General features: G+C 41.7%; 1 protein-coding gene across 1 annotated transcript in view; it reads right to left on the reverse strand.

Annotated features, from left to right (window-relative positions):
• The window catches only part of FBXW12 (F-box and WD repeat domain containing 12), a gene marked incomplete at both ends in the record, with an annotated part of 35,046 nt that overhangs the window by 11,138 nt on the left and 10,030 nt on the right, over positions 1–13,878 (reverse strand). The window contains 3 exon segments of the mRNA XM_082842357.1: positions 10,996–11,189; positions 11,192–11,201; positions 13,677–13,795. Of these exon segments, the coding sequence (XP_082698483.1) occupies positions 10,996–11,189; positions 11,192–11,201; positions 13,677–13,795 (323 nt within the window).

Here is a 13,878-nt window from a genome sequence, read left to right on the forward strand (position 1 = left end):
TGAATATGACCTGTATTCTATACTCAATTTGTGAAGTTTTTTTTTATCATGAAAGGATATTTTGTTTCATCAAATGCTTTCCCCATCTATTGCAGTGATTATATTTTTATCTTTCATTTTATTAGTGTGATGTATCACATTTATTGATTTGCATATGTTGAACCATCCTTGCAGCACAGGGATAAATTCCACTTGATCATGGTGTATGATCCTTTTAATGTGCTGTTCGATTTTTTTCTATTGTTTTTCTGGTCTCTATTTCATTGATTCTGCTCCGATTTTTGTTGTTTCCTTTCCTCTGCTAACTTTGGATGTAGTTTGTTCTTTTCTTTAAATTTTTTGATGTGTGAAGTTAGGTTGTTTATTTGAGATATTTATTTTCTCTTAACGTAGTCATATATTGTTACAAACTTCTGTTAGAACTGCTTTTGCTGCTTCCCTTAAGTTTTAGTGTGTTGTGTTTCCATTTTCATATGTTTTAAGATATTTCATTTCTGTTTTGATTTGTTCTTTGACCCACTGGTTGTTGAGGAGTGTGCTGTTTAATTTCCACATATTTCTGAGTTTTTCAGTTTTTCTCCTGTCAATTGATTTCTAGTTTCATACCATCATGGTTTGAAAAGTTGTTCGGTATCAATTCAGTCTTCTTAAACTTGCTGAGAATTGTTTTGTGAGCTAGCATATGATCTATCCTGGAGAATGTTCCATGTGCACTGGAGAAGAATATGTATTCCACTGCTCTTGGATGGAATATTCTGCATATGTCTGTTAGGTCCATTTGGCCTAAAGTATAGTTTGAGTCCAGTGTTTCCTTATTGATTTTCTGTCTATATGGTCTGTTCATTGTTAAAAGTGGGATAGTAAAGTCTTCTACTATTATTGTATTGTTGTCTATTTCTGCCTTCTTCACTGTTAATATATCTGGGTGCTCCAATGTTGGGTGCATATGAATTTACGATTGTTATATTCTCTTGGTGAATCAACCCCTTTATCATTATGTAATGATCTTCTTTGTCTCTTGTTACAGTGTTTGAGTTAAAGTCTCTTTGTCAAAGATGCAGACATAGAGAATGGACTTGAGGACATGGGGAGGGGGAACGGTAAGCTGGGAAGAAGTGAGAGAGTGGCATGGACATATATACACTACCAAATGTAAAATAGATAGCTAGTGGGAAGCAGGAACATAGCACAGAGAGATCAGCTCGGTGCTTTGTGTCCATCTAGAGGGGTGGGATAAAGGAGGGTGGGAAGGAGATGCAAGAGGGAGGAGATCTGGGGATGTATGTATATGTATAGCTGATTCACTTTGTTATACAGCAGAAACTACCACACCATTATAAAGCAATTATACTTCAATAAAAATGTTAAAAAGTTAAATAAAATTTGTCTGATATAAGTATACCTATCCATGGTCTCATGTTGTTTGCATTTTCAGGAAATATTTTTTTCCCCTTCACTTTCAGTCTGTATGTGTCTTTGAACCTGAAGTGAGTTTTCTGTAGGGAGCATTTCGTTGGATCTTTTTTAAAAAAAATCCAGCTCCTCTGCCTTTTGACTGGAGAATTTAATCCATTATATTTAAAATAACTGTTGATGGGTAAGGACTTACTAATGCCATCTTATTAATATTTTTCTGACTCTTGTAGTTCCATTGTTCTTTCTTCCTCTCTTGCTTTCTTTGTGAATTTATGCTTTTCTGTAATGTAAGCTTTGATTCTTTTCTCTTTAACTGTTATGTATCTATTGTAGGTTTTTGCTATGTGGTTACCATGAACCTTACATAAAACATAGATGTAACAGTTTATTTTAAGATGATGACAACTTAACTTCAATTGCATACAAAAATGCTACCCTTTTACTCCCCCACCCCACATTTTATGTTTTTGATGTCAAAATTTACCTCTTTGTATATTGTATATTTTTACACATTATTATTATTGTCATTTTAAATAATTTTATCCTTTAACCTTTATACTAAAGTGATTAACACAACACTGTATTACAATATTACAATATTCTGAATTTGTCCATATACATACCTTTACCAGAATGTTTTATATTTTCATACGTTCTCATGTTAGTAATTACCGTCATTTCCTTTCAGCTTGAAGAAATCCTATCAGCATTTTTTGTGAGGCAGGTCTAGTGTAGAATAGCTCCCTCAGCTTTTATTTGAGAACAAACATCTCTTCTTCATTTCTGAAAGATAGCTTTTCTGGGTAAACTTCTTTGGCAGTGTTTCTCTTTCTGCGCTTTGAATTTTTCATCCCACTCTCTCCTCGCTTGCAAGGTTTCCACTGAGTATCCGCTGATAGACTTATTGGGGGTTCCTTTATTATGTGAGGGTTTGTTTTTCTCTTGACAGTTTTAAAAATTCTCTCTTTGTCTTTGATTTTACACAGTTTTTTAATAGTGTGTCTTTGAGAAGATCATTTTGGGTTGATATTTGGTGTTGACCTATTAGCTTCATGAACTTGTATGTCCAAATCTTCTCTCCCCAGATTGGGAAGTTATCAGCCATTCTTTCTTTCTTTTTTGGCTTAAAAGAGCAGAAATTTATTTTCTCACAGTTTTGGAGGCCAGAAGTCCAAAATCAAGGTGTTTGCAGGGCCATGATCTCTCCAGAGACTCTAGAAAAGATTCCTTTCCTTGCAATTTCCAACTTCAGCGAATGGCTGTTGGCATTCCTTGGCTTGTGGCTGCTCACTCCAATCTCTGCCTCCATTTTCACATGGTCTTTCTCCTCCTTTCTGTCGGTGTCTTCTCCTCTTATTATAAGGACACTTGTCATTAGATTTCGAGCCCACCTGGATAATCTAGAATGATTGCAAATAAGTTTTTGATATAATTACATATGCAAAGACCCTTTTCCAAAATAATGTCACACTAACAGGTTCCAGGGATTAGAACATGGACATATTCAGTGGGGGCACCATTTAATTCATTATACCCAATGTGAGGTGCCCTTCCAAGTGGCAGGGAAACATTTGTCACTGACACATTGAACTTTCCTACAGGTGCCCACATCCTATTCTCAAACTTGCCAAGTATCCAGATGGGTTCCTGTGATGCCAGCAAACCCAGACAGGATGCAGAGTGGGACCCAGACACAGCTTTGTTTCATGTTAGCTTTCAGTGATGTCTCTTTTTTTTCTTTCTTTTTTTTTTTAAACTTTCTTTCTTTCTTTTTTTTTTTTTTGTGTGGTACGTGGGCCTCTCACTGTTGTGGCCTCTTCCGTTGCGGAGCACAGGCTCCGGACATGCAGGCTCAGCAGCCATGGCTCATGGGCCCAGCCGCTCCGCAGCATGTGGGACCTTCCCGGACCAGGGCACGAACCCATGTCCCCTGCATCGGCAGGCGGACTCTCAACCACTGCACCACCAGAGAAGCCCTAACCTTTCTTTTTTATTGAGTTAAAATATATCTAACATAAAGTTTACCATATTAATAATTTGTAAGCATTCAGTTCAGTGGTACTAAATACATTCACATTGTTGTGCAGCCATCTCCACCATCCATCCTCATAACTCTTTTCATTGTAAATTTGAAACTGTATACCTATTAAACAACTCAACTTCTCCATTCCCCCAGCCTCTGGCAACCACCATTATATGTTCTGTCTTTTTGATTTTGACTACTGTAAATGCCTCATATCACTGGACTTATACAGTTTTTGTCTTTTTGTTCCTGGTTTATTTCACTTAACATAATGTATTCAAGGTTTGACTATGTTGTAGCATATTGCAGAATTTCCTTCCTAAACATGAAGTTTTTAGAATAAAACAATGAAATATTCCATTGTAAGTATATAACACATCTTGCTTATTCATTCATCATTTGATGGGCACTTGAGTTACATCCTTGTTTTAAATAATATGAATAATGCTGCTAGGAATGTGAGTGTACAAATATCTCTTCAAGACCCTACTTTGTTTTTGGTATATATCCAGAAGTGGAATTTCTAGGTAATATGGTAATTCTACTTTTAATTTATTAAGGAACCTCCATACTTTTTTCCAATTGTAGCTGTACCATTTTAAATTCCCACTGACAGTGCACAAGGATGCCAAATTCACCACATCATTGTCAGTACTCACTGTTTTCTAAGAAGTCATTACCAAATCAAATATTATGAAGCTTTTGTCTTGTGTTTTCTTCTAAGAGTTTTGTTGTTTTAGGTCTTATATTTATGTCATTGATCCATTTTGAGTCAATTCTGTATATGGTGTAAGGTAAGGATCAAATGTCATTCTTTTCTATGCAGATATCCATTTTCGACAGCACCATTTGTTGGAAAGACTACCCTTTAGAGTTGAGGAAGATGGCAGAAGAGTAAGACAGAGATCACCTTCCTCCCCACAGATACATTGGAAATACATCTACACGTAGAACTGCTCCTATAGAACACCAACTGAATGCTGGCAGAAGACCTCAGACCTCCCAAAAGGCAAGAAACTCCCCACGTACTTGGGTAGGACAAAAGAAAAAAGAAAAAACAGACACAAAAGAATAGGGATGGGACCTGCACCAGTGAGAGGGAGCTGTGAAGGAGGAAATGTTTCCACACACTAGGCAGCCCCTTCGCGGGCGGAGACTGTGGGTGGCAGAGGGGGGAAGCTTCAGAGCTGCGGAGGAGAGCGCAGCAACAGGGATGCGGAGGGCAAAGTAGAGAGATTTATGCACAGAGGATTGGTGCCGACCAGCAGTCACCAGCCCGAGACACTTGTCTGCTCACCCACCGGGGCAGGCGGGGGCTGGGAGCTGAGGCTCGGGCTTCAGTCGGATCGCAGGGAGAGGACTGGGGTTGGCAGCGTGAACACAGCCTGAAGGGGTTAGTGCACCACGGCTAGCAGGGAGGGAGTCCAGGAAAAAGTCTGCACCTGCCGAAGAGGCAAGAGACTTTTTCTTCCCTCTTTGTTTCCTGGTTCTCGAGGAGAGGTAATTAAGAGAGCCGCTTAAAGGAGCTCCAGAGATGGGCGCGAGCCGCGGTAACAGCGCGGACCCCCACGGTAACAGCGGGAACCCCAGAAACAGGCAGGAGATGCTAAGCCTGCTGCTGCCACCAAGAAGCCTGTGTGCAAGCACAGGTCACTATCCACACCTCCCCTCCCGCGAGCCTATGCCGCCTGCCACTGCCAGGGTCCCGTGATCCAGGGACAACTTCCCCAGGAGAGGGCACGACGTGCCTCAGGCTGCTGCAACGTCACACTGGCCTCTGCCGCCGCAGCCTCGCCAAGCATCCGTACCCCTCCCACCCCCAGCCTGAGTGAGCCAGAACCCCCGAATCAGCTGTTCAACCCTGTCCTGTCTGAGCGAAGAACAGACGCCCTCAGGCCACCTACATGCAGAGGTGGGGCCAAATCAAAAGCTGAACGCTGGGAGCTGTGCGAACAAAGAAGAGAAAGAGAAACCCTCCCAGCAGCCTCAGGAGCAGCGGATTAAATCTCCACAGTCAACTTGATGTACCCTGCATCTGTGGAATACCTGAATAGACAACAAATCATCCCAAATTGAGGAGGTGGAGTTTGGGAGCAAGATATATTATTTTTTCCCCTTTTCCTTTTTGTGAGTGTGTATGTGTATGCTTCTGTGTAAGATTTTGTCTGTATGGCTTTGCATTCACCATTTGCCCTAGGGTTCTGTCAGTCCGTTTTCTTTTTATTTTTCAAAAAATTTTTTTAATAATTATTTTTTATTTTAATAACTTTATTTTATTTTATCTTTATTTTATCCTCTTTCTTTCTTTCTTTCTATTTTTTCTCCCTTTTATTCTGAGCCATGTGGATGAAAGGCTCTTGGTGCTCCTGTGCCTCTGAGGTGGGAGAGCCAACTTCAGCTGACTTCAGGTCCACAAGAGACCTCCCAGCTCCATGTAATGTCAAACGGTGAAAATCTCCCAGAGATGTCCACCTCAACACGAACACCCAGCTTCACTCAATGACTAGCAAGCTACAATGCTGGACACCCTATGCCAAACAACTACCAAGACAGGAAGACAACCCCACCCATTAGCAGAGATGCTGCTTAAAATCATAATAAGGCCACAGACACCCCAAAACATACCACCAGATGTGGACCTGCCCACCAGAAAGATAAGATCCAGCCTCATCCACCAGAACACAGGCACTAATCCCCTCCACCAGGAAGCCTACACAACCCACTGAACCAACCTTAGCCACTGGGGACAGACATCTAAAACAACAGGAACTACGAACCTGCAGCCTGCAAAAAGGAGACCCCAAACACAGTAAGATAAGCAAAATGAGAAGACAGAGAAACACACAGCAGATGAAGGAGCAAGGTAAAAACCCACCAGACCTATCAAATGAAGAGGAAATAGGCAGTCTACCTGAAAAACATTCAGAATAACGATAGTAATGATGACCCAAATCTTAGAAATCGAATAGAGAAAATGCAAGAAACATTTAACAAGGACCTAGAAGAACTAAAGAGGAAACAAGCAATGATGAACAACACAATAAATGAAATTAAAAATACTTTAGAAGGGATCAATAGCAGAATAACTGAGGCAGAAGAACGGATAAGTGACCTGGAAGATAAAATAGTGAAATAACTACTGCAGAGCAGAATAAAGAAAAAAGAATGAAAAGAACTGAGGACAGTCTCAGAGACCTCTGGGAAAACATTAAATGCACCAACATGCGAATTATAGGGGTCGCAGAAGAAGAAGAGGAAAAGAAAGGGACTGAGAAAATATTTGAAGAGATTATAGTTGAAAACTTCCCTAATATGGGAAAGGAAATAGTCAATCAAGTCCAGGAAGCACAGAGAGTCCCATACAGGATAAATCCAAGGAGAAACATGCCAAGACACATATTAATCAAACTATCAAAAATTAAATACAAAGAAAACATATTAAAAGCAGCAAAGGAAAAGCAACACATAACACACAAGGGAATCCCCATAAGGTTAACAGCTGATCTTTCAGCAGAAACTCTGCAAGCCAGAAGGGAGTGGCAGGACATATTTAAAGTGATGAAGGAGAAAAACCTGCAACCAAGATTACTCTTCCCAGCAAGGATCTCATTCAGATTTGAGGGAGAAATGAAGACCTTTACAGACAAGCAAAAGCTGAGAGAGTTCAGCACCACCAAAACAGCTTTACAACAAATGCTAAAGGAACTTCTCTAGGCAAGAAACACAAAAGAAGGAAAAGACCTACAATAACAAACCCAAAACAATTAAGATAATGGGAATAGGAACATACATATTGATAATTACCTTAAATGTAAATGGATTAAATGCTCCCACCAACAGACACAGAGTGGCTGAATGGATACAAAAACAAGACCCATATATATGCTGTCTACAAGAGACCCACTTCAGACCTAGGGACACATACAGACTTAAAGTGAGGGGATGGCAAAAGATATTCCATGCAAATGGAAATCAAAAGAAAGCTGGAGTAGCAATTCTCATATCAGACAAAATAGACTTTAAAATAAGTACTATTAAAAGAGACAAAGAAGGACACTACATAATGATCAAGGGATCGATCCAAGAAGAAGATATAACAATTGTAAATATTTCTGCACCCAACACGGGAGCATCTCAATACATAAGGCAAATACTAACAGCCATAAAAGGGGAAATCGACAGTAACACAATAATAGTGGGGAACTTTACCACCCCACTTTCACCAATGGACAGATCATCCAAGATGAAAATAAGTAAGGAAACACAAGCTTTAAATGATACATTAAACAAGATGGACTTAATTGATATTTATAGGACATTCCATCCAAAAACAACAGAATACACATTTTTCTCAAGTGCTCATGGAACATTCTCCAAGATAGATCATATCTTGGGTCACAAATCAAGCCTTGGTAAATTTAAGAAAATTGAAATCGTATCAAGTATCTTTTCTGACTACAGCTCTATGAGACTAGATATCAATTACAGGTAAAGATCTGTAAAAAATACAAACACATGGAGGCTAAACAATACACTAGTTAATAACGAAGTGATCACTGAAGAAATCAAAGAGGAAATCAAAAAATACCTAGAAACAAATGACAATGGAGACACGACGACCCAAAACCTATGGGATGCGGCAAAAGCAGTTCTAAGTGGGAAGTTTATAGCAATACAATCCTACCTTAAGAAACAGGAAACATCTCAAACAAACAACCTAACCTTGCACCTAAAGCAGTTAGAGAACAAAGAACAAAAAATCCCCAAAGTTAGCAGAAGGAAAGAAATCATAAAGATCAGATCATAAATAAATGAAAAAGAAATGAAGGAAACGATAGCAAAGATCAATAAAACTAAAAGCTGGTTCTTTGAGCAGATAAACAAAAAAGATAAACCATTAGCCAGACTCATCACAAAAAAAAGGGATAAGACTCAAATCAATAGATTTAGAAATGAAAAAGGAGAAGTAACAACTGACACTGTAGAAATACAAAGGATGGTGAGAGATTACTACAAGCAACTTTATGCCAATAAAATGGACAACCTGGAAGAAATGAACTAATTCTTAGAAATGCACAACCTGCCAAGACTGAACCAGGAAGAAATAGAAAATATGAACAGACTAATCACAAGCACTGAAATTGAAACTGTGATTAAAAATCTTCCAACAAACAAAAGCCCAGGACCAGATGGCTTCTCAGGCAAATTCTGTCAGACATTTAGAGAAGAGCTAACACCTATCCTTCTCAAACTCTTCCAAAATATAGCAGAGGGAGGAACACTCCCAAACTCATTCTAAGAGGCCACCATCACCCTGATACCAAAACCAGACAAGGATGTCACAAAGAAAGAAAACTACAGGCCAATGTCACTGATGAACCTAGATGCAAAAATCCTCAACAAAATACTAGCAAACAGAATCCAACAGCACATTAAAAGGATCATACACCATGATCAAGTGGGTTTTATTCCAGGAATGCAAGGATTCTTCAACATACGCAAATCAATCAACGTGATACACTATATTAACCAATTGAAGGAGAAAAACCTTATGATCATCTCAATAGATGCAGAGAAAGCTTTCGACAAAATTCAACACCCCAAAATAAAAAAATTCAATACCCATTTATGATAAAAACCCTGCAGAAAGTAGGCATAGAGGGAACTTTCCTCAACATAATAAAGGCCATATATGACAAACCCACAGCCAACATCATCCTCAATGGTGAAAAACTGAAAGCATTTCCACTAAGATCAGGAACAAGACAAGGTTGCCCACTCTCACCTCTATTACTCAACATAGTTTTGGAAGTTTTTGCCACAGCAATCAGAAAAGAAAAAGAAATAAAAGGAATCCAAATCAGAAAAGAAGAAGTAAAGCTGTCACTGTTTGCAGATGACATTATACTATACATAGAGAATCCCAAAGATGCTACCAGAAAACTGCTAGAGCTAATCAATGAATTTGTTAAAGTAGCAGGATACATACTCTCTTGATTAATGTAGCTTTGTAGTATAGTCTGAAGTCAGGGAGTCTGATTCCTCCAGCTCCATTTTTCTTTCTCAAGATTGCTTTGGCTATTCGGGGTCTTTTGTGTTTCCATATAATTAAAAAATTTTTTTGCTCTAGTTCTGTGAAAATGCCAATGGTAGTTTGATAGGGATTGCACTGAATCTGTAGATTGCCTTGGGTAGTTCTTATCATCTTACCTCATGTGCCTACTTATCTCTAAGTGAGTCCTGCACACTGTATTTGAAAAGAGAGGCCTTGGGAGTTGTTAACCTTCTCCAGAAAGGATTTTCATTTACTCCCACCCAGTAACTGGGCAGCTGCAGCCAGTGCAGGGACTGTTTACTTTCAGACCACCCTCACTCTTAGGTTGCAACTTGATAACCCACCCCAATGTAAGAGGATTCACAGGGCTCCATTCCTTGGTGGACCTGCAGTCCAACTTTTGTCTACTTGGCTATTAAAGCTCTGCTCAGCCCCTTAGCTTTGTAGTAAACATCTCCAGGGCAAAAGCAGCCCCATTTTTAGGCTTAGCACTTTGATTTCTGCCATCTTCTGAATCTTGGCCTAGAAACCGTTTGCTCTTTTTAGCTCTCTTACTTGATATATTTTCTAATTTTTCTAATTGTCCTTCACTGACAAGTATGTGTGAATCATGTGCTCTACCATTCCCAAGAGAGAACCTTAGTGGATTCCTCTTCTTCTATACAATATATTCTCAAATTGCTCTGGAGATGTTAATTACACTTATTCCAAAGTCTTCTTTAAACAACTAGAGTTGTTTATGTGAAATCTGTTTCATCAGGTTTTACCTTTTTGTTTACAAGCTTAGTTCTTTTACAGAATTAGTTCTGTTTACATATGAAACTGTTCCCGGATGTCTGCTCATCTTGATATTTGCGATGCCAGTTTGCTCATGCTTTCAAAGACCTTCCCTCCAGGAGGAGGATACTGCCCCCAGGTGAGAGCCACTTCCTCAATCTGCCGGCTAACACCCCCTTTTGCCATTTCTCTCTGGCCAAATGCTCCCTCCCAATGCCCAAGAATCACCTCTAAAACAAATGTCCTGGCAACAGAAGGCCTTCATCATCTGAAGCAAATGCTTGCATTCTGTCGAATATGCCTCAGTTTTCCTTTCAGTTGGGCCCTTGTGGAGACTTGAAAAGGGGTAAAGAAGGGTGAGAATGCAGTAGTGAGAAGGAACTGCAAGGAGAAGAAAGACTATGAGTAGGACAAGGAGACAGGAAAGCAGGGGCCCGTGGACAAGAAAACACAGGCAGCCCACAGGGCTGGACCTCTGAGAGGGTGAGAGGCTGCAGAGATGGGGCCAGGGAATAGGCTGTGGCACACTAGAGCCGAAGGGGGATGAGGAGTCTGCCCTCCATGTGGCAGGCAAGGAGGACCTTGGGGGACTGAGCAGAATTACGTGGTCACTTGGTCTGCCATGTGGAGGGCCTGGCTTGAAGTGCCACCTGGCACAGCGGTCTGGTGCCAGGTCCACAGACCCTGGGAAACAGCAGAGGTTCCTGAGAGCTGGGTCACTCACCAGCAGGAGGGGGCCTTCTGGAAAGTCACAGGCCTCCAATGAAGATGAGTATGTAGGCAGGCAGGAGGCTTGCTTACACCTGTTCTCTGCTTTCCATACTTTGATCAGTCCCCGCTCATCCACGGTGACAGCCAGTTGCAGCCAAGGGTAAGTCACCAAATTCACCAGAGCTGCAGGCTGTAGAGGGCTCGACAGAGCTCTGTGCCCTAGGCAACAACAAAATTAATGTAACAACTCACATAGGGCCCATTTATTTCCTAAACGCTTATTATTTTCATTCATTTGACCATCACCCAGTGCACACTGGGGATGTGCAGGTGTAAAGGATGTGATCCCCATCCTCACAGGCTGCACAGCATGGTAGGGAACACAACACAGGAGCAATGTTCTACCACAGAGGAGACAGGTGTGTCCTGGAGGAGAGCAGTGGCTGAGCATGGGTGTTGAGACTGCCTGGGGTTGGTGCCATTGCAGGGGGACTGAGGGTGGGGTCCTTCATGTGCACTGGGCACAGGATGTCTGAAGCACTCCCAGTGGTTACCTATGGCTCAACGAAAGAAGGCTGGGCAGGGAGGCAGGACCCAACACTACCCACCCTGCCCAGGATCTGGGCTGTGCTTGGGACCCAGGCTGTGCTGGGGACCTGGGCTGTACTCAGGACCTGGGCTGTGCAGGGCTGCATAAAGAGAACTTCCACATGGAGCATCTCACTTGGTCCCCAAGGAACCCAGGTTTACAGATAAGCTAATTCAGCCTTGTAGTTGTAAACAGTTTCTGTTGCATATCTACAACTGCCCTGCTCAGAACATGCCCTTCCCAGTGGTGTGCCCAGCAGTGCCACCGCAGGCTGGGCCTGGCGAAGGCCATTAGCACAGAGGAAAATGACTGGTCCGAGATGGGCTGATTCCCAGATACATGGTCTCTCCCACGATTCTGAAAGCTAGAACAGCGAGGTAAGAGCCCGGGTCCAGCAGGCCCATAGCACATTAGGACAGGGCATCAGAGAACCAATCCTCTAATTGCTGTTTCTGAGTTTCTCAGAGTTGCCACATGGGGTTTGTTTCCAATTTGGAGTTATTATGGTTCTTTTTCTATCAAGTGTTATCATGTTAGCATGATCTTTTTCCAATCATGATATCCCAGTATTCTTCTATTCTTTTTTTTCTTCCCCTTCACATCAGCAAATCCACAGTTGATTTCTGTTGCTTAAACAGCTAACAAGACTATTACTAGTAGGGACTCAGCACCGGTGACTGGCTCATGTCAACTAGGTCTCGGAGAATACACATTATTCGCCAGTGGCTAGTAGTATGGAAGTGGGTAAAGAAGCAGTGAAACTCCCCTTCCCATTTCAGAATAGGAAGTAGCAACCAGGGAAACAGAGTTCAGAAACAGGCTACATAATGCATGACTCCAACAAAATGATTGAGCTTTTTAAAAATAAAATAAGATTGGAGATGTATTCACAAAGAGGATTAAGGTTGGGAAGCCAGGCAGAATAGGTGCCGAGGGGTCTAGCCCTGTCTAACAGTCCCACACTGTGACCAATGGACCACACTAGAGTTCAACAAACCATGGCCTGCAGCCAAACCCAGCCCACTGACCATTTTTGTATTTTCGTTAAAAAAAAAATCAAAGAATATTTCATGACACATGAAAAAAACAAGAAACTCACATGTGAGTGTCCATAAGTACAGTTTTATTGGAACACAGCCACTCCCTTTTTGTTTACTTGTATACAGCTGCTTCTGCATTTCAGCCACATAGTTAAGTAGTTGCAACAGGACCACGTGGTCTGCAAAGCCTAAAATATTTGCTCTCTGGCCCTTTACAGAAAAGGTCTGCCACCCCAGCACCAAAGCTCTTTATGTTCAAGTCAAGACCTTTTTGTTTTGGCAACTATGGAACCTCCCAGCCTTCAGGTCTTCTTCCTGCCCGAGAGCCCCTCATCGAAGCCTGTGTGGTCTCATGTCCACAGCCTAAGGTGGGTCAGGGCAACACAACTGCAATGAAACAGAAACCAGCCACCTGCACCCATCAGTCACCAGAGACCTTCACTCGAAATTATAATGTCAAACATCACAATGTATATGAGGAAAATAAAGCACGTGGAAGAGAAAAAAAACATAAACAAATGAAAAAACTGACCATGGAGGAAAGACATATGAGGCAAATAACTGTATCCTTTAAACGACAAAAAAGAGCAATCAGAGAATATGAAAATGGATAGGAAAGCTTTTAACAATTAGTACCAACCAAGTTATCGAGGTTTTAACACTTAAGTTTGCAAGTGGGGTGAGTAAAATCTGCATTATCTGGGAAAAACCACCCAGAGGCAGGCATTGGCTCCAATGTGGACAGCACAGAACTGGGCATGGCAGCTGTCAATCCCCTTGCATAAACAGCCTCCATCAGGCACTGCAAAAATGCCCATCTCCCTGAGGCAGGACAGCAGAAAGTCAAGGGCATTTGCGATCAATCAGACTCAAGTCTGAAGTGTGACCTGGCACAGCGACTGAGCCTCCTGCAGCTCAGATTTCTCATCTGTACAATGGGGCTCCCACTACTCACCTCACAAGTTGGCTGTGATGATAAAGAATAAAGGCAAAGGGCCTTGCTAAGACTGAGGACATAGCAGCATCTGGTCACTTCTCATCCTGGCCCCCTCCTGAACAGCTCACCTCTTGCAGATCCCAGGCACACACGGTGCCATCTGATGACACGGCGCACACCACGGACTTCTCCCGCCCATCAAACCAGTACTCTTTGGTTGAGATGTAGGCCAGCTCATCTATCTCTCCTGAAAGAGAACACAGACTTGCCTTAAGCACAAACATGGATGCCTGGGATGTGAACATTCAACTTAGTGAAGGGGAGGCAGGC

This window comes from Leucopleurus acutus (genome assembly GCF_964270905.1).
Source record: "Leucopleurus acutus genome assembly, chromosome: 7".
In the NCBI taxonomy this organism is placed as follows: domain Eukaryota; kingdom Metazoa; phylum Chordata; class Mammalia; order Artiodactyla; family Delphinidae; genus Leucopleurus; species Leucopleurus acutus.